This window comes from Cervus elaphus, chromosome 30, assembly GCF_910594005.1.
Source record: "Cervus elaphus chromosome 30, mCerEla1.1, whole genome shotgun sequence".
NCBI lineage: Eukaryota > Metazoa > Chordata > Mammalia > Artiodactyla > Cervidae > Cervus > Cervus elaphus.
In genome coordinates this window covers 78,247,964-78,272,916 of record NC_057844.1, presented here as the reverse complement: position 1 = coordinate 78,272,916, position 24,953 = coordinate 78,247,964, and the positions used below count along the sequence as shown (strand labels likewise).

The following is a 24,953-nucleotide window of genomic DNA, read 5'->3' as shown; positions in this document are numbered from 1 at the left end:
AGCTACAGTGTTTAAAAGGATAGTCTTACTTGGTGTAAGGAAAGAAAATCATCAAGTCTTCCAATGTCTAATGAACCAAATATTTCATAAATGCTTTCAACAATATATTTTCCTGGTAAAGTATGCACATAAAATATAAAAATACTTACTTATATGCTTTATTTGCCTTAACAGGGGTTGCTTCAAAGCCAATTGGACAAAAATAATGATTTTGGCAATGATAGATATAAGCTAATGATTCATCTTTCAATCCATGAGTTAACTTCGACAAGGCCCCAGAAGCTACAAAAAAGCAAAAACAAACCAACTGAGGGACCATAATGCACTGTCTATACTTTATACAAACAATTAGTTAAGGACTCAAAGGCAGAAGAGATATTACTTGGTACAAATGGACATTGCTGAGGAAAAAATGAATAACTATTGATAGATTTTTTTTTAATTAATGGATTTCAATTTTACCCTTTAGACTGAAATTCAGATAAACTGAATAGCAAACTAAATAACTGAAATATGTCCTTGATTACCAAAACCTTCAAATAACACACATGCTTGTCTACAAAAGTTAATACTTGTTATATATAGCAAGGGTCTCAACTTCTCTGGTTGTACACATCTGTCACTAGAAATTTCTAAGTAAGAATGTCCATGATAAGCATGTTTGTTTATAAACTATGTATATTGACTACTAATATAAAAGATACACAAAAATAGGAATTTTTAATTAGATCAAAATGTGGACATTCTAATACATTCTTCTCAGACCACAGTGATCACTCTGCACAGCTGTCATATGCAAACATCCCAATTTGGAAACCACTGAAGTATACGGACAAATACAAACTCCAAACAAGTTCCAAAGATGAAAACTTTCTCCCATTAACACACATTACAATCCTTTCTACAAAAATCACCCAAATTAGAGGAACAGCTTTCACAAGCCAAGTGGTAAGAACATCTTTATAGAGACTGGCTGGTGAACCACTGTATCCTCTTATAACTGCTTCTCCTTGTATCTTTCCGATGGCTGCATGAATTAGTTACAAAGTAATTTCAAAAGTATTACATAAGAAACCAGTCTTGACCACCACTCAATACTTAAAAGCCATTAACTGAAGTTTCATTAACTTGCATCTCCTGGAAGAAGCTACATTATTCATGAACAAATAGCCCATTAAGACGGGAAATCCTAAAAATGGTTGAAGTAGAAGAAAACTTGCAAGTTATGGCTTTTCCGATGGACTTTCTGGCCACTGAAACAGCTGAAGCCCAAGAACAGCTGGTCAATGGCTGTAACAGTGCCAAGAAGGTGGGTGCCCACTCCCAACCCCCACAGATACACACAACTTGTGAGCTCCATGGAGACCATAACATTTCTGTCTTAAACTCTTTCTCCAAGGTTTTTTCAGCTAGGAGATTTTTACTCATAGATTCACCATAGATTTTTACTCCATTATGTGCATTCCTGCATGCAAGGTAATCTTTTCTACTATAATCTCTATTTTATAATGATAAAAAAGTCTTTCTGCTGTTTCAGGCTGAGTTCCCCAGACAAACTAAAAACTGACACCCAAGGACAGTTCTAAATGAAGAATTCTAAGAACTAAAATTCAGAAGATGCTCAGTATTTCGTTTCCATAGCTGAACTTGATCGTAGATATATTCCAGAATAGTAAGCAAATGTAAATAGGTTTGGACTCTTCATAAATCCAGTAAATACTAAAGATTCTTACACACATAACTGGCTTAGAAAGAACTCTTGAAATCTGTCAGATTGTGAAAACGCCAAATAAAAAGTTACCCCAGATAACTAAAACTTCCTGTGAAAGAACTTTATTGTAACTTTTTAATGGAAATCTTTATTTCACACTTCCCTCCTTAAGTCAAATATAATCCAAAACAGCTGATTTCCTTATTGTGATTATGAGTAGGAGTCACATTAATGTCTGGAACATATTCAGGGGCAAATGAGATAGGAATGAAAGTTTGTCCTCATTAATATTCATGCTATTTCATCTGCTACAAATACTCTTTGACTATGTCCTCGTTTTCCAGAGGACACGAGGTGGGTTTTCTTCTATGGAGTAATGATCATGCTACTTGGGTATGTCTTTTGTTATTATTTCAAAGTACATGACAACGTTCGGATGGACTTAGATTGTTGTTGTTCAGTCACTAAGTCTTGTCTGACTCTTTGCGACCCTGTGGACTGTAGCCTCCCCAGGCTCCTCTGTCCCTGGGATTCTCCAGGCAAGAATGCTGGAGTGGGTTGCCATTTCCTTCTCCAGGGCATCTTGCTGATTCAGGGATCAAACCTGGGTCTCCTGCACTGCAGGCAGATTGTTTACCAGCTGAGCCACCGGGGAAGCCTGGATCAGGGCACTACCTTTGCTACTGCTCAGCTCTGTCACTGTGGCTGAAAGCAGCCACGGACAGAAACAGCCACGGGCCGTGTGCAAGCAAATGGATATGTCTATGTGCCAATAAAACTCTATTTGTAAAATGGGCTGCGTGCTCACGGGCTGTTGTTTGCTGACCTCTAATTCAGATCAGTAATATTCAGATTTATTTTGACATGGAACTCCTTCTGCAAGGAAAGTTTACATGCCAGGCCAATTCATAAAAAGGATCAAAGCTGTTACTGTGGCCCAAAGGAGGGAGGGAATCTATGGGCTCACCCCTCTCCCCTCACCAGCCCTGAGGCACCGCCATAGAATTCCCAGGACTCAGCGGAGCACAGAATGAAAACTCACTGAGTTTCCTGTCAGTGGAAGACCATACTCCTGACAAAGAAGCAGGATAGCACCTCTTTAGAAAGGCAACAGCGTATGTGCATGCTAAGACACTTCATTTGTGTCTGACTCTTTGTGACCCCATTGACTGTAGCCCAGCAGGCTCCTCTGTCCATGGGATTCTCCAGGCAAGAATACTGGAGTCGGTTGCCATGCCCTCCTCCAGGGATCTTCCTGACCCAGGGATCAAACCCGTGTCTCTTACGTCTCCTGCATTGCCAGGCTTTACCACTAGCGCCACCTGGGAAGTCCAGAAAGGCCACAGCAGTAGTTCTCAAACCTGAGCAGGAAGGGCTTGTTAAATAATAGATTTCTGATACCTACCCCCTCAGTGACTGACCCAGTAGACCTGGAGTGGGGACCAATAATTTGCATGTCTAACATGTTACCAGGTGATGCTAATATTCATCTAGGCATCACATCTCGAGAGCCACTGGTCTAAGGTTAACAGGAAATTTTTATTGCACTCAATTCAGGAAGCAAATTAATGAACAGCTACCAACTATTAGGTTAGCCAAAAAGTTCATTCAGGCCTTTCTGTAAGCTGTATCATGACAGTTTCTGTAACAGGAAAACCTGAATTGTTTGGCCAACCCAATATATCAGGAACCATAAGGAAACAAAAGACAAGGAATGCACAGTACCTCAAGCTGCCCTCGTAGAGAAGATAAAAGAGGTGACTTGGATATAGAGTGGAAAAAATGCCATGAAAAAAAAAGGGGTGTAATTCAAAGGAGAAAGAGCACCTCGGGTTTAAGGAATCAAGAAGGGGGTGGCATTCAGGACAGAACAAAATCAAGTGGCAGGATTCTGACAACCCAGACAGAGGAAGGGGCGTGTGGAGAAAACCACAGTACTGCACGGGAGGGGGACAGTCAGGGAAGAGCGCATCGTCTGGTCCAGAATGGAGGGCACCCCCAGAAATGCAGGGTGAGGTCAGAAAAAGGTCACCTTCTGAAACAAAAGACAGTAAACACAGCACTTAGTACATTAAGGCAGTCACCCAAGACAGTGATGCTGCCCAGAGGTGGAAACTAAATTCAGACTGATGTGGAGTCTAAACCAGAGGATGTCAAGAATCTGAAACTTCAGCGACAAAGCAGCCACTGCCAAATGCAGAGCCACGATGCGGATGGTGTAGAGAAAGCAGAACGAAACTACCAGAATGTGCTGGCCCACTGGCCCCTGGGGGGCAGTGGTGTCCTGAGCAGCCATCGAGAAAACGCTGGTGCCTTGGATACTGTATTTCTCACTCTCAGTCAATATGTTAGCATTCTGATATTCTGTGAGCCTGCTGAGGAAGAGTCTATTCTATAAGAACAGAACTCCAGAGAACTCTTAAAGAACTTATCAAAATGTATTTTTATACCTTCAAAGACAAGAACCAGATTCTGTAATCTAGCAACACAGTATCATCCTGCAAGGTTCTTAGACCCCTGAATCTTCTAAATTCAACTGGTACATGCAGGACAGCATCGAAAGACCAATCTGTTCTCGCCTGGGATGGTGCTAAGGGCCTTGTGCTTTCAGCAAGCTACACGGTCCCCAGAGTAGGAAAGGACATATCAGTGCCACACACAGAAAAGACTGATCCGATCTTGTGTCGAATATGAACTGGAGAAAACCAGAAGATGAGGAAAACAGAACATAAACGCACAGTCCACTCAAGAAGCACTAGGACACTGTAGTTAACTGGTAGCAAGGGCCAGGGTGAGCGTATACACGAGTTACGTCGGGATAGGGCAAAGGTGTCTACTAGATGAATAAAAACGAAGTACGTGAATGTTAGTGTAATTTTCAAGCTAGCTATAAAAAACAAATGAATCTAGATGTTCCTGGCACAAAAGCTGGTAACTAAGGGAACCAACAGTTTGACATTTTACTCTAATAAGTAATAGTAATAGGAAGTGAATAATAATAAGTGAACCAATAGTTTGACATTAATGTTGACAACTTCTGGCACAAAATTTTTGAGTCATTATTAAATACAGCTCTTAAAAAATGCTTCAACTCAAAAACAACAACAACCAAAAAAAAAAAATGCTTCAACTCATATTCACAGTCAAATCTGTTAATTTTTGTTAAAATGCCTGGATTTTGCTTTTATTCCATGAGTGAGGGCTTCCCAGGTGGTTCAGTAGGAACGAATTCGCCTTCCAATTCAAGAGACGCAGGTTCAATCCCCGGGTCCGGAAGCTCCCCTGGAGAAGGAAATGGCAACCCACTCTAGTATTCTTGCCTGAGAAATCCCACGGACAGTGAAACTTGGCAGGCCACAGTCCATGAGGTTGCAGAGTTGGACATGACTGAGCGTGCACAAGCTCAGTTCACATTTCCGGAAGGCCCACAAGAAATGAGCATGTCAACCAGAAAAGAGGGAGTTCCAAAATCTAAGAAGTGTAGTCACCAGGAAAATGTAAAGCCTGTTGAAGAAAACAGGCCTGAGAGTCCTTAAAAATAATCTAGGCAGGGGACTTCCCTGGTGGCCCAGTGGCTGGGACTCCGAGCTGGCACTGCAGGGAGTGTGCGCTCAGTCTCTGGCTGGGGAACTGGGATCCCACATGCTATGCCACAGGGCACCCCACAAAAAAAAATCTAAACAAATAAAAGATACATTTCAAAGTATTTTTTTTTAAACGCACACTAACAACTGGCCACGGTTTTCACTACTGAATATCCCAGAGACAAACAAGAAAAGCCTAGCTCTGCAACTCGGTCTTCTACAATGAGATGGAACAGGAACGACTTCTGCTCAACACAGGTTAACACTCTCCACTGGGAATACAATCAGAGGTCCCAAGGGTCACATGGGTAAAGTCAGAGGGCACACAACTAAAGCGACTTAGCAGCAGCAGCAGCAGCATACTTAGAATCAAAGGGCTACTGAGGGAAGTCCCTATGACCGAGGCACTGGGCAGACACATTAAAAAAGATGCAACTTCATATAAGGCTGCACATCCCAAATGCCAAACAACAGACAAAAATGACCAGTATTACAGAAATTAAGAGGAATCTTGAGTGTCAGACATAAGGCAGGGCTTGCTAAGTACCATTGAGGCTGGAAGACGAAGATCAAGGGGGACGTGGATCAGTTATCCTTCAGGAAAACACATGTAGAAAAAGAGACAGTGAGGAGTCAAGTCTTGTAATAGGGAAACTGAAAACAGGAACAAAACTGGGAAAATACAGTATTGAAATTCATTTGAAGAAATTATAGCAACAATTCCTCTCCTCGAATCAAAAAAAAAGAGGAGGGATGGAGAGAAGAGCCACTTCCTCAAAGGAAAAACGCTGATGTGTGTTGCAAAGTCTATCTTCTCTTAGTTTTTCATTGCCTGATCAATTACTGAGAGAGGCTGTGCTGACAGTCACCATGGAAAGAGAAAAAATTATTAACACAACATTTTAGGCTCCCCTTTTCATAGAGAAAGGAAAGGAAAGTGAAGTTGCTCAGTCGTGTCTGACTCTTTGCGACCCCATGGGCTGTAGCCTATTCAGGCTCTTCCGTCTGTGGAATTTTCCAGGCAAGAATACTGGAGTGGGTTGCCATGTCCTTCTCCAGGGGATCTTCCTGACCCAGGGATCGAACCCGGGTCTCCTGCATTGCAGGCAGACGCTTTACCATCTGTGCCACCAGGGAAACTCCATGGAGAAAGGCCCCCTGCAACTGCACAGAGTTCAGTCAGTAAGAATAAAATTAACATTTATTGAGTCCTTACTCTGTCAAGCAAGGGACTAAGTATATTACAAATACGTCTCCTTTTATCTTCACAGTGACCCTGTGGGGTGGAAATATGGAGACAAGGTCTACACTGGCTCGGTAAGAGAACAGTCTACACTGGCTCAGCGAATGAGAGTTTAAGCGCCTCGTTCAGATCACAGAACCAGTATGTGCAGAAACCAATATGCAGACTCCAAGTCTGCCTGACTCACAAGCAGCTTGATACACCTGCAAAAAGGCAACAGAAATAGACCCTATTTATTTACTGTTACTCTGTGTTCAGTCCTTGATCTTGGTAAACCAGGTACTCTCTCTGCAGACAAAGACTTTGCTTGAGCAGACTTCAGTTTGATTTCGGACGCACGCAGCAGGAAGCAGCAAGTGCTCGCTGAAGACAGGGGCTTAGCTTCTCAGACCCAGACTCCTAACCACTGGGCCACAGGAGCCAGCAGTTAGGGCTAAGCTTCCGAGGCTTGCCTGCCTAGTCAGGAACAAATTCAGGCGAGCAGGCAGAAGATAAAGAGTAAAGTAAAAAGTTTATTGAAAGGAAAAGTACATGGGGAAAGGCACATGGGCAAACTCAGAGAGAGAGTGGTGCCTTTGGGAAGTTAAAATCCTTTATAAAGGGGCGGTTTTCCAGATCTATGTCTTCCCTCAGGCCAATCACCTTGCTTTGTCCCCCACCCCCGACCCCGCCCCAGTTAATATGTCTCAGGACCCTCCCCTGGGGTGTGCACGCATACCCTAGCCAAGATGGATCTCAAAGTGAAGGCTTCTGGGAGGAGCACGACTGATTATGGCCTGGAATTATCTTCTGACTTTTGACTCCAAGGAGCCTTGCTGCGCATGGGTAGTGTCTCCCTTATCAGACAGGGTTTTGTCCTTTGTTTGTCCTTGCTATGATTATTCCCTTGAGGTAAGAGACAAAGACTGGCTATATATCCTGTTTCTTGTTGGTTGTAAATTCCTCAACGGGAGCCCAGCTGTCCCTGATGTCAAGAAATGCAAAGAGGAAGCTCACTGACTATAAATTCCCCAACCTGGAGCCCACCTATATCCTACCTCAAGTAAGGCATTGCTGAGCCTTCTTCTCAGCTGGGCTTGGACCTTGGGCTTCTGTGTCCATCCTGGCTGAATCCAGTTTTAGCAAAAATTCCGCCAAAGTCAGTTGAGAGAGAATCCCCAACCTGGATACCAGATCAAGGTCCTTATCCTTCACTCTTAAAGCAGAACCCTTAGACTGCCTGAGATAAGACCTGTTAGACCGGTTCAGCAAGGACCCTTGATGTCTCTTCTTAATAACCTTCCATCCATGGAACCCTTGCTTTGAGAGTTGGTTTGTTGTTCCAGGTTGAGCCCAATTGCTCTCCCATGACCCAGTTCCCCATTACAACAGTCTTCAATAGTCTCCCTTACCCTTTTGACAAGTGTCAGAAGAACATTTTCTTTAACACTGTGTTGTAGGTTTCTGATTGTAAAGTCAAAAGGTGATTATGAAATTTTAAAAATGGAAATGTTCAAATAATGCAAATTATTTAACTAGCACATAACTAACACAATCCTTAGGATCAACTGCATTATTCTCTGTAACAACCAAGACCCTTTTATAACAGAACTGTGTCACTTTCACAGTCTGTTGTCCTGTTGTTCCACATTATTACGCCAGTCTAACGTCAAATATTCTAAAACCCTTGCATTCCCTTTCAGGAAGAGGAACTGCAAATTCCATGCTGCTTCCGGAAAGGATTTTAGTAGCAGCAAGCTCTCTCTCTCTCTTTCTTTCTCTCTCTCTCTCTCTCTCTCTCACACACACACACCCCACGGGCCCAAAAAACACACCGTGCTAAAGCAGTGTTTACGACATGCCATAAAGTTTTAAAAGTTCTACATTCAAAGAGGAAAAGAACTAAAAGATATTAAACTGTATATTGAAAAGTACCCTATATATTACCATCAATATTATCTATTACGATTTCCTCTTAGATAGAGTGATAGACTGTATTTAGAGTTTACAGCATATCCCATGAATCAAAACCAATCTTTGAGATGAATCCTAAAGCATATATCTGTGTGTGTGTGTGTAAATCTTCTATGTATTTACTTACCAGTTTCTCCAGCTGTTTTATTCTTCCCATGAGGCTTATATAGAACATATGAGCATCCTTTTACATGGAAGTGGTCGTTAATTTGTCTAAACCACCTGAAAAATAACAAGAAGACTCATTCAAAGCAACAATTCCATAACAAAGAAAGTGATATTCCAATTTCAGTAAAATTCGGGCAGAGCCCAAGTCTGACATATCTATCAGAAGTTGGGTTTGAACAGTTAGATACATGGTTTACTACCAATGCACACCTACAAAATTATTATTTTGCAGAACTAGAAATAAGGCATTCCTCTAAGCACGGGCTTCATACCTCATAAGTGTCGTATTTCCAGTGAAGGGGCCGAACCTAATATCTTCAAATGGAGGCTGAAAGCCCAAAATGTGTAAAGCTTCTTCTTGGGTGATGGATGGAAGACTACAAAAGAAATATGGCCTTTCATTTGACAATTTCCATCATATGCAAATGCAACCTGTCCCAGTGTTACTATGTCTGTCTCATTTGCAAACAGCTTTACTAACATTTAAAATTTTTATCTTATCAAAAACAATGCATGCATATATTTTTAGCTAAAAGGTTTCAAACAAAATATGGCAGTTTCCCCCCAATTTCTAAAAAATCTGTTCTTAAAAATCTCCCATTATAGGGACTTCCCTGGCAGTCCAGTGGTTAAGAATCCACCTGCAATGCAGGGGATGTGGGTTCGATCCCTGGTCAGGGAACTAAGATCCCACATTCTGCAGGACAACTAAGTCTGTGCATCGCAACTAGGACCCAATGCAAACAATAAATAAATACATTTTTTTAAAAAAGAATATTTCTAAAAATCTTTCATTATTCTATATTTCAAAATCTTCCATTATAGCAAAAGCAACACCAAATAACTTCTCAGTTTGGAGTTTAGAGATACTAATCAATTATCATACTTACTTTCCAGCTCCCATTGTGCTATATAAGAAATTCCAACAAGAAACTAATGAGGAGATGCCACAAGAAGTCTTATATTGTGGTCGGCTTATGCAGTACCTGAAAAAATAAAAGACTGCTTTCTTCACTTGAATAAACACAAAATACACACATAGAAACAGAACACTCATGGCAACTCAGCGTGTTAGCATAATGAAAACTTTGATCATTTAAACCAATGTTAAATATTTATTCATTTAAAGTATTTTCATATTTGTTAAACACATTATAAATGCATAACTGGCTCAAGTGATAAAGAACACTCCTACCAATGCAGGAGCTCAGAAGATGCAGGTTCAATCCCTGGGTCAGGAAGATCTCCTGGAAGAGGAAATGGTAACCTACTGCAGTATTCTTACCTGGAAAATCCCATGAACAGAGAGGCCTGGAGGGCTTTAGTCCACAGGATTGCAAAGAGTTGGACACAACTGAGCATGCATGCATTATAAATGCATAACAATAAATCACGCTTTTTAAGAATGATGGCTAAGTACGACTAGTTAAAGTGAATATCACCCAGACAAATGGAAAAAAATTTACAGATATATAAATTTAGATGTCAACTCCTAAAATTCCAAAGCAAACTCCTAGTTGAGCTACATGTATGACTATTTGCAACTTCAGCCGTAGGAATTCATTATGTTGTCTGGATATTAATCCCGTATCAGATACATGATCTGCAAACGTTTTCCCCCACCTTGTAGGCTGCCTTTTCACTTTATTCATTGTTTCCTTTGGTGCACAGAAATGTTTAAGTTTGATGTACTCCCATTTGTCTATTTTTGCCTTTGTTACCTGTGCTTTTGGTGTCATAATCCAGAAAGTGAAAGTGAAAAATCACTCAGTTGTGTCTGACTCTTTGCAACCCCATGGACTATACAGTCCATGGAATTCTCTAGGCCAGAATACTGGAGTGAGTAGCCTTTCCCTTCTCCAGGGGATCTTCCCAACCCGGGGATCAAACCCAGGTCTCCTGCATTGCTGGTGGATTCTTTACCAGCTGAGCCACAAGGGAAGCTCAAGAATACTGGAGTGGGTAGCCTATCCCTTCTCCAGTGGATCTTCCTGACCCAGAATCGAACTGGGGTCTCCTGCATTGCAGTCAGATTCTTTACCAACTGAGCTATCAGGGAAGCCCCAAAATCACTGCCAAATCCAATGTCATGAAGCTTTTCCCCTATGTTTTCTTCTAGGATCTTATAGCTTTAGGTCTTACATTTAGGTCTTTAATCAATTTTGAGTTAATTTTTGGGTATGACGTGAAGTAAGGGTCCAGTTTCATTCTTTTGCATGTGGATATCACAGCACCATTTTCCAAAGAGACTATCATTTCCCCATCTTGTGGTCTCGGCACCCTTGCAGATTATTTGCCTATTTGCGTGAATGTTTATTTCTAAGCTCAATTCTGTTCCATTGGTCTATGTCTGTCTTTAGGCTGGTACCACACCATCTTGGTTATTGTAGCTCTGTAACATGTTTTGAAATCAGGAGGTGTGTGGCCTGTGTTGCCCTCCTGTAAGCACCACCTTGCCTGTAAATCCCTAGAGGGAGGGTCCTCAGCTGGCATACAGGGGGTATGATAATAGAGTAGCAATCAGCACAGTGTTTTCTGCAACCCTCCATGCATTTCTGTAGTGCTGACCTGGATCTCCTCAAAGAACTCAGGTTCTTCCCCTCTCACTCCACGGCTCATACCCCAAGATTTAACCAGAGTCACCAAACGGTTCGGGGATGTCACCTGAAATGTAGAGCAACCTGCATTGTTCAAGGCCAGCAGTAGTCTATGAGGTCTCAGTATCTCCTCTGTTAATACAGAACGTATGGGATCTGATGAGTACGTATTAGAGCTGATGGTTTGGGGACATTGCTATGTCTTTGTTTCAGGGAAGACAGAGGATTTCCTGTTTTTCATCTTGTTATTGTTTTCATGAGTTTGAGGGAAGGAGTGGAGTAAAAAGACCTTACTGTATCACGGTTCAATCTCCCTCCTCCATCTTATACACTTCTTCACAAATCCCTGGGATCAAGTTTAGGCACTGTTAAGATTTTTCATACTTCTTCATCAGTCCAAACTTGTTTACTGGTCTTCTTCATGACCAGCTTAAAACTTTTACTAACATTCTACTATCTCCTGTGGGTCTTTCCATTCCATCTCTAATCTTATAACATTCTCCAGGAAATACAGTTGTCATCCAGGTAATTTTTCCCCTTAGGTTATTTCTCACATCTATCTTTCCTCATCCAAGTCTTTATGGCCTTAGGTTACACTATTAAGAATAATTACTCATATATGTGGTTATAACAAATCCTAAGTCAAAGGGATTCAGAACAAAATGCATAAAACCTCGTTCCAAAGAAACTAAAATTAATGTTTTTTATCTGTGTCACTTCTGCAATACAGTCTACCAGTTTATCTTTGTAAGATATGCTTTTGTTAAGAAAGCATCAGTGGATTATCTCTACCCCAGAAAAAAGTTCTAAATCCTTAGCCTGACACCCAAGAAATAGACTGTGGAAGCTGTTAGAAAGAAAGAACAAGGACTCTGGAGTTCAATTCTCTTCATTTTCAAGGCAAGATCTACATATTTGCCATGTGATGTTGGGTAAGTTTCTTAGCTGCTCTGAACCTCACTCCAGACAGACCAGTCTACTCTTCATTACCAACCTGCCAGACACTTTCCTACCATCCATTCAAAGACCTTTAGACTCTCTACCTCCTCATTTTCCTTTCTTAAGCCTCAGCTCCTCAGTGAAGCGCTTCAGTGATCATTACCTCCTCTCGTGTTTATACCCACCCATATCTGACCAAGTTCCTGAGATATTTTACACTTTTCTCTCTTCTCAACTAGATTGGAGAATAAAGTCCTGTTTTCTGCCTCTCTGCACTCAGCCCACAGCAAAGCGTCCAATATTTATAAAATAAGAGAAAGAAATCGAATATTTCTAAAATATCACACAAAAGAATTTTTAAAACCTCCAGTCACAGATTAGTAGTACTTAAAAGCTATCATGACTTAAACATCCTTTTCTTTATAATAGGGACTCTATGTTAAAGCCACCAAATAGCCCCAGCTGCTAAGTGGAAGATCGTCTCATTAAAGGAATGCTAGTTAGTAAAGGCAGAAGGACAGAATTTTGAAAAATCTCCATTTTATAACAGGATTCAGGCAGGGGTCATCAGTGGGTTTGGTGACCACTAGGTGAAAAGTTGATGGTTATCTAGATGTTAGCTCAATGCCACGTCAACAGTGTGATGACTTGATGGCTGCAGAGGGAAGAAAGGAATCTGACTGTGGCTAAGGCTGTGGCCCCCTTAATCCAGTGATCACTCTTAGAGCCTCTAATCCCAAATGAGCAGACTCCACATACTTTCTGATGGAATACAGTATGAAGGACGCAAGGTCACCAAGACAGTATTCTTGCCCCCAAATATTCAACCAGAATCTAATCACGTCTTTACATCTAACTTCTGGTTTACGAGGACCGCTGTGTGTATGCTCGGCAGCCCAGTCGTGTCCGACTCTTTGGGACCCCATGAACTGGAGCCCTCCAGGCTCCTCTGTCCCTGGTATTTTCCAGGGAAGAATACTGGAGTGGGTTACCATTTCCATCTCCAGGGGAATCTTCCTGATCCAGGGATCGAACTCACATCTCCTGCATTGGCACCTGAATTCTTTACCACTTTGCCAGGGAAGCCCAAAAATGAGATACTAAGCAAATATTTGTTAATTTCATTAGATATGACAGTTAGGTAAAAATGGTCAATTTTTAGCGATTACCATCGTCTGAGGTCTAATACTTTCCGCTGCTTAATATCTTCAAGAGGAGAATACTGAGGCCACTCCCTTTGATGTCTTCCTTTCTTATCTGAAGTTTTTTTCTTGGAAACTTGCTTCTTTCCATTGCCTGGAACACAAGAGTATAAAAATGAGGTAAGATGAAGCAAGCTCCCAAAACAATACAATTAATCATGTAACAAAATATCAAAGTAGCTAGGTCTAAAAATGCTATTCGCAAACATACTGAAAAACCACATGTATCTTCAAGAATACCCTACTGCTTTAAAGAAAGGGATAGAGAATAAACACACATTTAAACACCCATGAATGTTATTTCCTATCAGGTTCTTATATTTTAATTCCTGAGCTAGTCACTTAGCTAGCAAAAGAATCAATCACAAAATGCTTAGCCACATCTAGAAAATCAAATTAGCAATGGTAAAATATTTAACGAGACCAATTTCCAGAAAATGAATCCTTTCTATAAAACAATAAAACCACATTAACGTTACTCTGTTGCGAAAGTAAAAGCAGCAGATCCAATAATCTGATGATGTGATGTTTAAAAATAGCTCCAGGCCTACAGAGACCACAAAATGAATTAAGAATGATGCATACAAGTACATTATTAAAATGCAACTTTAGCACCTGGAGCCAGAATGGAAAACAAAGTCTCCTTTCTGTGTGCAAGTAGGAATATATGTGTGCACAGACAGACACGCAGACACCACACACATTCTCCAAAAGACACAAAAGACAACACAGTGGTTATCTATGGGGGGAGGGAAAATTGGGAGCTTCACCAAAGGAAGACAAAAGTGAATTTTTATACTGTTTGATTTTTTTACTTTTTTGTTTCCATTCAGTGGATCACCCAGTCAAAAAATAATATAAATTAAAATATTATTAATGAACATCCAAGCCTCATTTCACTAAAACACCATGAACATTTCAGATAGTTATGTGCACTTTATATCTTTATTTTTATTTTCGATCTCACCTCACGTGGGATCTTAGTTCACGGACCAGGTATCCAACCCGCACCCTCTGCATTGGAAGTGCAAAGTCTTAACCACTGGATCACCAGGGAAGTCCTAGCTAGGTGCACTTTAAAATCTCTCAGAGTATTACATTTTAAACCAAGCCAATCTGCTATAAAAATTAAATAAAAGCTAATGTTTCATTTTCATGAGTTAGTCATAAATTAGAAAATATAGATTATAGAGATACATGTTTAGAAAACAAATGTGGAAGAAGATCCATTTTCGTCATTCAAGATGCTCTACAATGAAACCATCTGGCACCCAAAACCAGCTGGAACCATAAAGACCTACTGCATAGCACAAGGAACTATACTCAAGAATTTGTAATAACTTGTAAGGGGAAAGAATCTGAAAAATATATATGTATATGTATAACCCAACCACTGAGCTGTTCATCTGAAACAACATGACACTGTAAATCAACTATACTTTAATAAAAAAAAAATTAAAAAGACTGAGGTCATATGTCCTCTGTCCACAATGGAACTAAATTAGACATTGGAATTTAGAAAAGCCCTAAATATATGGAAATAACATAGCATACTTCTAAATACGGTATTAATCAAAGAAGAAATAACAAGGGAAATTGGAAAATACTTCAAATTAAATGACAGTTAAAGATAAAGTGTATTAAAATCTATGATCTTCAGCAGAAACAGCACTCAAAGTGAAAGTGTTAGTTGCTCAGTGGTGTCTGATTCTTGGTGACCGTGACCCCAGGACTGTAGCCCACCAGGCTCCTCTGTCCATGGGATTCTCCAGGCAAGATACTGGAGTGATTTGCCATTTCCTCCCCCAGAGGATCTTCCAGACCCAGGAACTGAACCTGGGTCTCCTGCACTGCAAGAGGATTCTTTAGCATCAGAACCACCAGGGAAGCCCAAAACAGTACTTAGTGAGCAATTTTAGAGTTTTTAATACTTAGACAGAAAAGTCTTGCATCAAGAGGATAGAAAATAAAGAACACAGTAAACCCAAAATAAGAGGAACAAAACAGTAAAGAGCATAAATCAGTGAAACAAAAAACAGACAATTCAGAAAATTAGCAAAGCTAAAAGCTGGTTATTTGAAAAGACAAACAAAGCTGATACACCCACCGCTAGAAAGAAAAAGAACACAAACTACCAACATCAGGGATGAAAAAAGAGTTATCACTAAAGACCCCCAGGTGTTAGAGGGATAAAAGGAACTGTTAGGAACAACTCTATGTCAGCACCTTGACAATGTAGATGAAAGGCACAGACTACACTGACAGAACCAATGGGAATTAAGACAACCCCATAACTGTATTCAGAGATTGTTATTACCCCTCTGAAAACCCCTCAGAAAACAGGAAGAAAGAACACTTCCCAACACGTCTTAGGGGACCTGAACAGATATTACCAAAAAAAAAAAAGTTATAGACCAATCAATCACCCACAAGTAGAGACACAGAGTGAAATTCCAATGACTCCCCAAGAATTACAAATTTACAAAACATTCTGTGAAACAAGTTGATTTTGTCAATGAATGAGCAGATGGACAGAGGTTTTACAAAATGATCGAAAAGCCAAGAAATAATACAAACCTGACTTCTGCCTCTTTCTAGCTGTGTAAGTGTATCCCAAAATGCATCCCCTCTGTGCCTCCATTCCTTCACCTATAAAATCAAGACAACAGGACCTACCTCATAAAACTCCAGTCTTACTGTGAGTTCCAAAGAAAGACATGAAGGGCATTAGTTTGTGCTCCAGAACCACCGCATCGCGACAGTGAAGATGGTACACTGCACCCCCTTACGTTGTGCAGTGCGCAACCTACTGGGTGGTACCTGGACACCCTGCTGGGTGCTCAAAACTTTTTAACAACAACAGAAAAGTCAAAATGTTATATAGTAACAAAGAAAACTAGATGCTTAATTGGGAAACATGAATTCACATCCCTGCAAAACTAAAAACTGTGCTATTCTAGCCACCTCATTACCCATTTCTAAATTACTGAGTGCTTATCTGTAATACTTCCGTTAAACAGCACTCAGATTTGGCCCAAGCTCTCAAAACACAAGGGTTAAGTTTGAAATTTCCAATGGCAACACATTAATGAACTAAGTGTCTTACACCCAAGGTTATTTTTTTAAACTATAATGAAATACTGACTCGATGGACATGAATTTGAGCAAGCTCTGGGAGTTCGTGATGGACAGGGAAGCCTGGCGTGCTGCAGTCTATGGGGCTGCAAAGAGTTGGACACGACTGAGCGACTGAACTGTACTGATGATTAAAAAAAAAACACAATGAAAGTGTTAGTCACTCAGTTGTGTCCATCTTTTTGTGACTCCATGGACTGTAGCCTGCCAGGCTTCTCTGTCCATGGGGATTCTCCAGGCAAGAATATTGGAGTGGGCTGCCATTCCATTCTCCAGGGGATCTTCCTGAACTGGGTCTCCTGTATCACAGGAAAATATGCCTAATTGCAAGTTTAAACAAGTGATATTGCTTGCTTTCTCCTTATTTTCACTTGGGAACATCCAGGTTCCTTCCTCACCTGATTTGTGTTTCAAATTCGTGGTCACTCCATCAAATTCGGATTTATCAATTTCCCACGCTAGAGGTAGCTTGCCCAGGCTGTTGGATAAGTTCTCCAAGCTGTTTTCTTCATTGTAGATGATGTCCGACGTACTGGCTGAGATGCCAATGTACCTTGAGGAATTATTTGCTGCAGATAAAGAGGTACTATCGGAGAGGCAAGAAGAGCGGGCTGGATTTGGAGTTTTATAGATTGAGGTGGCCTGGTTGAGAAAGGCATAGTCTGAACAGATGGCGTAAATCTTCTCCCGAGTGTGGGTCACTGGACAGCTCCACGGATAATGACCATCTCTTCTGGGACCCAGGGGTTCTCCGGAGGCGCGGGTGCAGAAAGACTGAACGGCACCTTGAAGGCTCTCTTCGGGAGACCGTCTCTCGGACTTGTGCTCACCATTTCCAGAATCATCTGCCCCTTCTGCTTCTGCAACGTTAGGCATTGAATGCAACTATGAAAGTTCTGTTGTGAGGAAGAGGATGCCACGCTTTCTATTTCTTGAGAAACAGCTGTGACAATCGTTTACAGCATTCTGCAAAAACGTGAGAGCTGCAAAAACGGACTCCTAGGGAAAGAGGGAGGAGACAGAAAGATCAACAACCCACTGGACACTGCAAAATGCAAACACATATTCTAAGTGTTTCACAGGCCTGCATTTGATAAATATTTATTTCACAACTACTATACGCTTAAGTCATGATCCCTCACCATCTGGTTAAAAATTATTTTTAAATGATGTTTTAGGATAATAAAGGATGAGATGGTTGGACAGTATCACTGATTCAGTGGACATGAACTTGCGCAGACTCTGGAAGATAGTGAGGGACAAAGAGGCCTGGAGGGCTATAGTCCATGAGGTCGCAAAGAGTTGGACACGACTTAGCGACTGAACAACAAATAGGATAATAAAAGGGCCAATGACTCCATTTCAAGATGGGCAAAATATCTGCACAGTCATTTCTCCAAAGATGATGTAGCAATGATCAATAAGCACATAAAAAGATGTGCATCACTAGTCATCATGGAAATGCAGATCAAAACCACAAGATACCACCTCATATTGATCCAGGTGGCGTGAATCAAAAAGACAGATAATCATAAGGATCAAGGATGAAGTGGAGAAACTGAAATCCTCATACAAAGCTGGTGGAAATGCAAAATGCTCCAGTGACTTTGGAAAACAGTTCCTTAAACGTTATACATAAAGTTGGCATATGATCCAGCAATTTCACTCCTCGGAATATATCTAAGAGAACTGGAGACATCTGTCCACACAAATGTCCAGAGCAGAACTACTCATAAGACAGCTAAAAAAAAAAAAAAAGGAAACAACCCAATTCTCATCAGTTGATGACTGGATAAATAAGATGTAGTCTATCCATACAATGAAATACTATTGGACAATAAGAAGAAACGAAATACGGATCCATGTTACAACATGGATGAACCTTGAAAGCATTATGCCAAGTGTGAGAAGCCAGTTGCAAAGGACCAGAGAGCGTGTAACTCCTTTTACATGAAATGCTCAGATTGGGAAAAGCCACGCTGACAGAAATTAGATTAGGGATTACCTAAGGGCTTGTGAGGCGAAAGGGGATTGGGAGTGATGGGGTTTCTTCCTGGAGGAATGAAAATGTTCCCTGATTGTGATGATGAATGCACACTTTGTGAATGTAGTAAGAGACACTGAACTGTACACTTTAAACAGGTGCGCCAGGCTCCTCCTCATTAGAGAAGATGCCCACGCCCTTTTCTCTCCGGGTGTGTATCTCTGCCTCATTTCTGTCTTAAATAAACAACCGTTTCCCTGTGTGCTCTCCCAAAATAAGTAATAAAGAAATAAACATAAATAGATATAAATAAATAGGTGAATTTTATGGTGTATAAGTTTCCCTGGTGGCTCAGTGGTCAACAATCCGCCTGCAAAGCAGGAGCCGTAAAAGACTGGGGGTTGTATCCCTGGGTTGGGAAGATCCCCTGGAGGAGGGCATGGCAACCCACTCCAGTATTCTTGCCTGGAGAATCCCATGGACAGAGGAGCCTGGCAGGCTATATTCTATATGGTCACAAAGAGTCAGACACAACTGAAGTGACTTAGCACACACACGCACATGGTGTATACATATCTCAAAACTGCTTCCATCACCACAATGAATTATAGCCTGTAGAAATCCTAGGAGGAGCGGATCTCTCGACAGGAAGCTTTGACGGTTTTTCCTTCTTCCTCGTCTCCTGATGTGATGATGGAGGAAAATTCAAAAAGAAGCTCTGGGTAGGGCTTCCCTGGTGGCTTAGCGGTAAAGAAGCTGCCTGCAGGAGACATGGGTTCAATCTCTGAACCAGAGAGATCCCAGGCCAGGGAGCAACTAAGCCCATGGGCCACAACTACTGAGCCTGTGCTCTAGACCCTGCGAGCCACAGCTACTGAAGCCCGCACGCCGAGAGCCCTTGCTTCGCAACAAGAGATGCCACCTCAACGAGAAAGCCATGCACCACAACTAGAGAACAGCCCCCCTCTCTGCAACTCGAGAGAAGCTCACGAAGCAATGAAGACCCAGCACAGTCAAAAATAAAATAAATAAATGAGACTAATAAAAAAGAGAGAGACAGAGAAGAAGCTCTGTGTATCTGAGGTCGTACAGGCCAAACTTGAAGCTACTCTCTTAACAGATGCCCTAGCAAAGCATTTCTTTTTAAAAAAGTTTTGTTGAAGTACAGCTGATCTACAATGTTGTATTAATTTCTGCTGTACAGAAAAGTGACTCAGCTATGCTCACACACACATATACACACACCCTTTTGCATGTCTTTTTCCAGTATGGTTTATCACAAGATATTGAATATAGCTCCCTGCTAGCAAAGCATTTCCTACTTCTTTTCTGTTATTCTCATGCCTTTCACTAAAAGTGGAATAGAGGTGATGGGGAATAGAGGAAGTGCTGAATAGAGAAAGGTCTTATTTCTGGGTTGGGGTTCTGCGGGTGGTTTGCAGGAGGGTGGGACATTACTCAGAGTATGCAGCCATGGTAAGGGGCAGTGAATAAGGGTGTGGGGGGCCGGCCGGGTGGGTCAGGGTAGACAGAAATGTTCCAGGCCCTGCCCTGTTATCTCTTCATCTCAGATTTAGCCTCTGCTTTGACAGAGCTTCCTTCCTCAGATTAAATGGAATTTTGCCTATGGGACCAGCTCTCTGTGCAGCAGGGTGGGGATGTCTGAACAAAGCTAATCTGGAACATATATAAGAGAATATATATGCGTGCTGCAGTCCATGAGTTCACAAAGAGTCAGACATGACAGCAGCTGAACAGCAACAGAATAGGAGAATATTCTTATCAGAAACATCAGGATGAATGGGAATGAAGTCTAAAAGGAAGGGAATTTATGTCTATGTATGGGCTTCCCAGGTGGCGCTAGCGGTAAAGAATCCACCTGTCGGTTCAGGAGACACAAGAGACTTGGGTTCGATCCCTGGGTCAGGAAGACCTCGTGGAGTAGGAAGTGGCATCCCACTCCAGTACTCTTGCCTGGAAAATAAACTCCACAGGCAGAGGAGCCTGGGGGGCTACAGTCCACGGGGTCGCAAAGAGTTGGACACGACTGAGGACATGCTGGTGTATAGGTGATTCACTGTGCTGTACCTTAGAAACTAGCACAACATTGGAAAGCAATCATACTCTCATAAAATTTTATTTAAAAACAAGAAACATAAAGAAAGGGAAATCACTGCATTTGTGTATCAATAAGACCAGAAAGACCGTAGCACTTGCTTAATAAGAGTGTAACAGTCTGGTTTTGTTTGTGTTTGGAGTTTGTTTGCTTTTAAATAATGGTCACTCACAAGAATGATCTTTTTCGTTGCACTTTCACCAAAAAAAAAAAAACAAAAATCATCAACAAAAGGACATGTTTTTCTATTGACTGTCAACCAAAGCCAAGAGTAAAACTTGGGAGTGGTATGGAAACTTTCTCACCTGAACCACTATTGATGGAAATTTCTCTTTGAGGGACTTCCCTGGTGGTCTAGTGGCTAAGACTCCACACTACCAAGGCAGGAGGCCCAGGTTCCAGGTTCAATCCCTGATCAGGGAACTAGATCCCACATGCCACAACTAAGACTCGGAAGAGCCAAATAAATACCTTTTTTTAAAAAAAAAAGAAAGAAATTTCTCTTTGAAAAATTGTCATATTTATAAATTTTATCACCTAAGTAAAACAAATTAGAGGAAAATGTTGCAAAATACCAAAAGATATCACACAGAAGAGGAAGATTATCCAAACCCCAAGACCAAAACCCGGCTGCTGTTGATTTCCTCATTATTTACCTATACTTGCGTGCTAAGTCATTCAGTCATGTCTGACTCTTTAGGACCCCATGAACTTCAGCCCACCCAGCTTCTCTGTCTGACCCACGTCTCTTCTCCCCATGACAGCAACAGCTCCATAAAGCCCAGGGCACTGGTGTTATTGCATCCTCAGAGTTTCTCAGACATGAATAAGCACAAATTATTACTCATCATAGACTCATGGTGGAGGTCAATTAATATATTAGATTGTAATCACAGCCTCAGGAAACGCCTAGGTACAGAGGGGCAGGCTGTCCCTCCACTGAATGGCCTTCACCTCACATATCATCACATCTTCTTTTGCCCGTATTTTTATAAACCATTTATTTCTGCTCCTAGTTCCCTGTCCACTCCCACGCATTGACATTTCTAACCTGATCTGTGTACAAATAATGGAAAGTAAACCGTGTATACATATGTGATCATGTAACTCCACTGCCTAAAACCCTCTGCTCTTAGAACAAACAGCAAACCTGGAGTGATCTCTCTCTTTACCTCCACCTCACTCTCCTCTCCCCATGGACCATGTTTCCTTTCTCTGAATGCTGTCTCCTCCGTCTTCTCCTTTATTTACTTAATTCCCCTTATCCTTCGTGTGCTGTGTGCTAAGTTGCTTCAGTGGTGTCCACCGCTTTGCGACCCCATGGACTGTAGCCCTGCAGGCTCCTCTGTCCATGGGATTCTTCAGGCAATACTGGAATGGGTTGCCCTTTCCTACTCCAGGGGATCTTCCCAAGCCAGGGACCGAACCTGAGTCTCTTACGTCCTCTGCATTAGCAGGTGAGTTCTTCACCACTAGAGCCATCTGGGAAGGCCATACTTGGATGTCAGTCAAATATCACTTTCTGCCAGATGCTTCCTTCCTTCAGTGAGACCAGGCGACCCTGTACAAACTCAGTACCTCTCCTTCACAGGTCTTTGCTGTTTAGTTGCTAAGTTGTGTCCGACTCTTTGCGACCCTATGGACTGTAGCCCACAAGGCTCCTCTGTCTGTGGGATTCTCCAGGCAAGAATACCGGAGTGGGTGGCCATTTCCTTCTCTAGCGGATCTTCCCCACCCAGGGATGGAACAGGAGTCTTCTGCCTTCACAGGCAGATTTGTACCCTGAGCCTTCACAGGTCTTACCAGGGTGCAATTCTAGATCATGTGTGTTTATATGATGAATGTCTGTCTCCTGCAAATCTGGTTTTCCTGACCTACTCTATCCCCAGGGTGATTTGTAAAAGTCTCATCAACAGATATATATTTAAGCCCCTGCACCATCCTAGGCATTATTGTAAGCCCAGGATTAGGAGCCTGGATTGCAGGAGGGCTTACCAGGAGTGGCCCTGGCAATCAGGACCTGGAGTTCTAGGCAAGGGGACTCTTTCTCCTCCCAGGTTCTCATGGGTGAGAACGGAGGTTCCCTCATCCAGTAAAGGACGCCAAGCTCTATGAAGATTTACTGGTAAGAATGATTGCAGGGCCTAAGCTTCAGGACTTATTGATTTATTCATAAAGTCCTATCAGAAGCAACAGAAAGAAAGTGAAATCCCTCAGTCATGTCCGACTCTTTGCGACCCCGTACACTGTAGCCTACCAGGCTCCTTGGTCCATGGGATTCTCCAGGCAAGAATACTGGAGTGGGTTGCCATTTCCTTCTCCAGGGGATCTTTCCCACCCAGGGATCGAACCTGGGTCTCCCACATTGCAGGCAGGAATGTGCAGGAACCACATTCCCTGGTTCCCTCTGAGCCACCAGGGAAGCTAACAGAAGTACTCTTTAACTCCGTGTAAAAGAAATCTCATCAAATGGCCAGCTTCAAATGCACCGCTGGAGGAACAATTTTCATCACTGAAAGGAACTGCTCTGTAAAACAAACTATGAAATCCACTATTCATGGCCGCATTACACTCTTTTACTAGTTGTATTTTAAATCCTTGTTTTTAAGCATCAGGTTTGCTTAGAGAACGAAATATCTTTAAAAGTCTTCCAGTAAAGGCTTCCACTTAGGACAACTAATGGGATCTAAGTATCTTGCCCGAGGCCGCTGAGACACGGGGCAGCGAAGGACTTAAGGATGTAATGAATAGACGCCAGAGGGCCAGACGCGCTAAGCCCAGGGGATCGGATCTCCGTCCTTTCCCCTCTCCAGCCTCCTCCCCACGCCCTCCTAGCCCCTTCCTCGCTCAGACCGGAGCCCCAGCCCAGGCTGAGGCGCCCGCCTCCGCGGGATGCCGGGGGCGGGGTGGCCGGTCTCCGCGCGCTCCGGCCAGCGGCGAGCCCCGGTTCCCGGGCAGGCGATCGGAGGCCCCACCGCCCTCTCTGCGAAGCTGGCGGCGCCACCAGGCTCGGAGGCCCCCGGGATGAAGACGACAGTGGCCCAGGCCTGCCGCTTGCAGCCGCCGCCGGCGGAGGCTGAGGCGGCGCCCGCCCGCAGGAAATAGCACGGGGCGACCCCCACCCTAGCCGCCCGACATCCCCGGGCCTCCGCGCCCTCCTCCCGCCCTTCACTCGCGCGCAGTAGGCCTCCAGCCCGCGCGGGGGCCCGGGGGCGCGGGGCGGGTTGGGGTGCAAGGCAGCCCTGTCCCCGGGCTAAGAGGAAGCCCCTCCTGGCGTTTCTGAATGCACGAGTTGATACGATTACTAATGTTAACTGCCCCCCAAAGAAAACAGTACGGAAAACCCTCGCCTTGACCCCAGCCCGGGCCCCGGCTTTGGCCGGCGGGGCCACCGGCCCATCAGAGTTTGGGGAGGGGGGGCGGGGGCAGCCGACAAGGCCGAGAGAAGGGCGGAAGGGGGAGAGGAGGAGGCTCCCGGTACGAGGTCGGAGCTGGCCGGGACCCCTCTGGCGACCGCGCGGACCGTGCGGGGTGGGGGCCCGGCCACCGCGCTCTCCGGGCCCGGACCCAGCCGAGCGTAGCGCGAAGGGTCGCGCCGCGCCGGCCGGGGGGCCACCGGTGTCCCCGCTGCCCCTCCAAACCGGGCTTTGTTCCCGAGAAGACGCGTCCTTTCTCTCCCGGACGCTTCCCTCCACCCTGCGGCCCAGGTCTTCGCCCACTTCTTCCCCGGAGGGCCGGTCCCCACGCAGGGGCGTCCACTCGGATGACCACCGGGCCCCGCGGAGAGCAGGTGGGCGGCGGCAGGCCCGGCCCAGCTGCGCTCACTTGCCCCCCGCCCCGGGCCCAGCGCGCAAGGCGCACGGTCGGCGGCGGCCACCTCGACCCCAGCCCACCGCCCGAGGTACCTCTGGCCTGTCCGGTGGAGTCGGGCCGCGGCGGTCGCGGCGGAGCCCGGCCCGGGTCCGGGATCACAGCTTCCAGCGCGCGGCCCGCGACGAGCCTCGGGTTACCCTGGGGCCGGCGTCTCGCGTCCCATCGGAGCGCGCGGGGACAGCGCCCAGACGGCCGTGCCGGGCGACCGATCGTCCGATGTCATGGACAACACCTTCCTTTCATCGTGTTTTACACCTGTTCTCAGCACGTGCGGAGGATATAGTGGCAGTTTTTGTTTTGGGTTTGTTTTGTTTTTTTTTTAAGAAATCTTAGCTGCTCCTCCAAGACGCGCGTGCCCCTTAATTGGGCATCTACTACTTATCTGTGCCCTGAAAGCGGCTACCACAAAGTAAATAAATGGTCGAGACAAGGTTAAAAAAAAAAAAAA

The 24,953-nt window shown here is 43.6% G+C and overlaps 1 protein-coding gene across 3 annotated transcripts in view; it reads right to left on the bottom strand.

Annotated features, from left to right (window-relative positions):
- LOC122687071 (basic immunoglobulin-like variable motif-containing protein) overlaps nt 1–24,675 on the bottom strand; it is a 62,511-nt gene extending 37,836 nt beyond the window's left edge. The window contains exons 1-8 of one of the 3 annotated variants that reach the window (XM_043892516.1): nt 24,538–24,675; nt 16,931–17,531; nt 15,975–16,046; nt 13,365–13,491; nt 9,550–9,645; nt 8,932–9,036; nt 8,619–8,713; nt 150–282 (exon numbers count right to left, since the gene is read on the bottom strand). In XM_043892516.1, coding sequence (XP_043748451.1) covers nt 150–282; nt 8,619–8,713; nt 8,932–9,036; nt 9,550–9,645; nt 13,365–13,491; nt 15,975–16,046; nt 16,931–17,408 — 1,106 coding nt within the window. In that variant the 5' untranslated portion in view covers nt 17,409–17,531; nt 24,538–24,675. Of the gene's footprint in view, nt 1–149; nt 283–8,618; nt 8,714–8,931; nt 9,037–9,549; nt 9,646–13,364; nt 13,492–15,974; nt 16,047–16,930; nt 17,532–22,983; nt 23,428–24,537 lie in introns of those variants that run through there. The other 2 variants (XM_043892518.1, XM_043892519.1) reach the window with 2 other exon arrangements.
- Between the last annotated feature and the right edge of the window lie 278 nt (nt 24,676–24,953).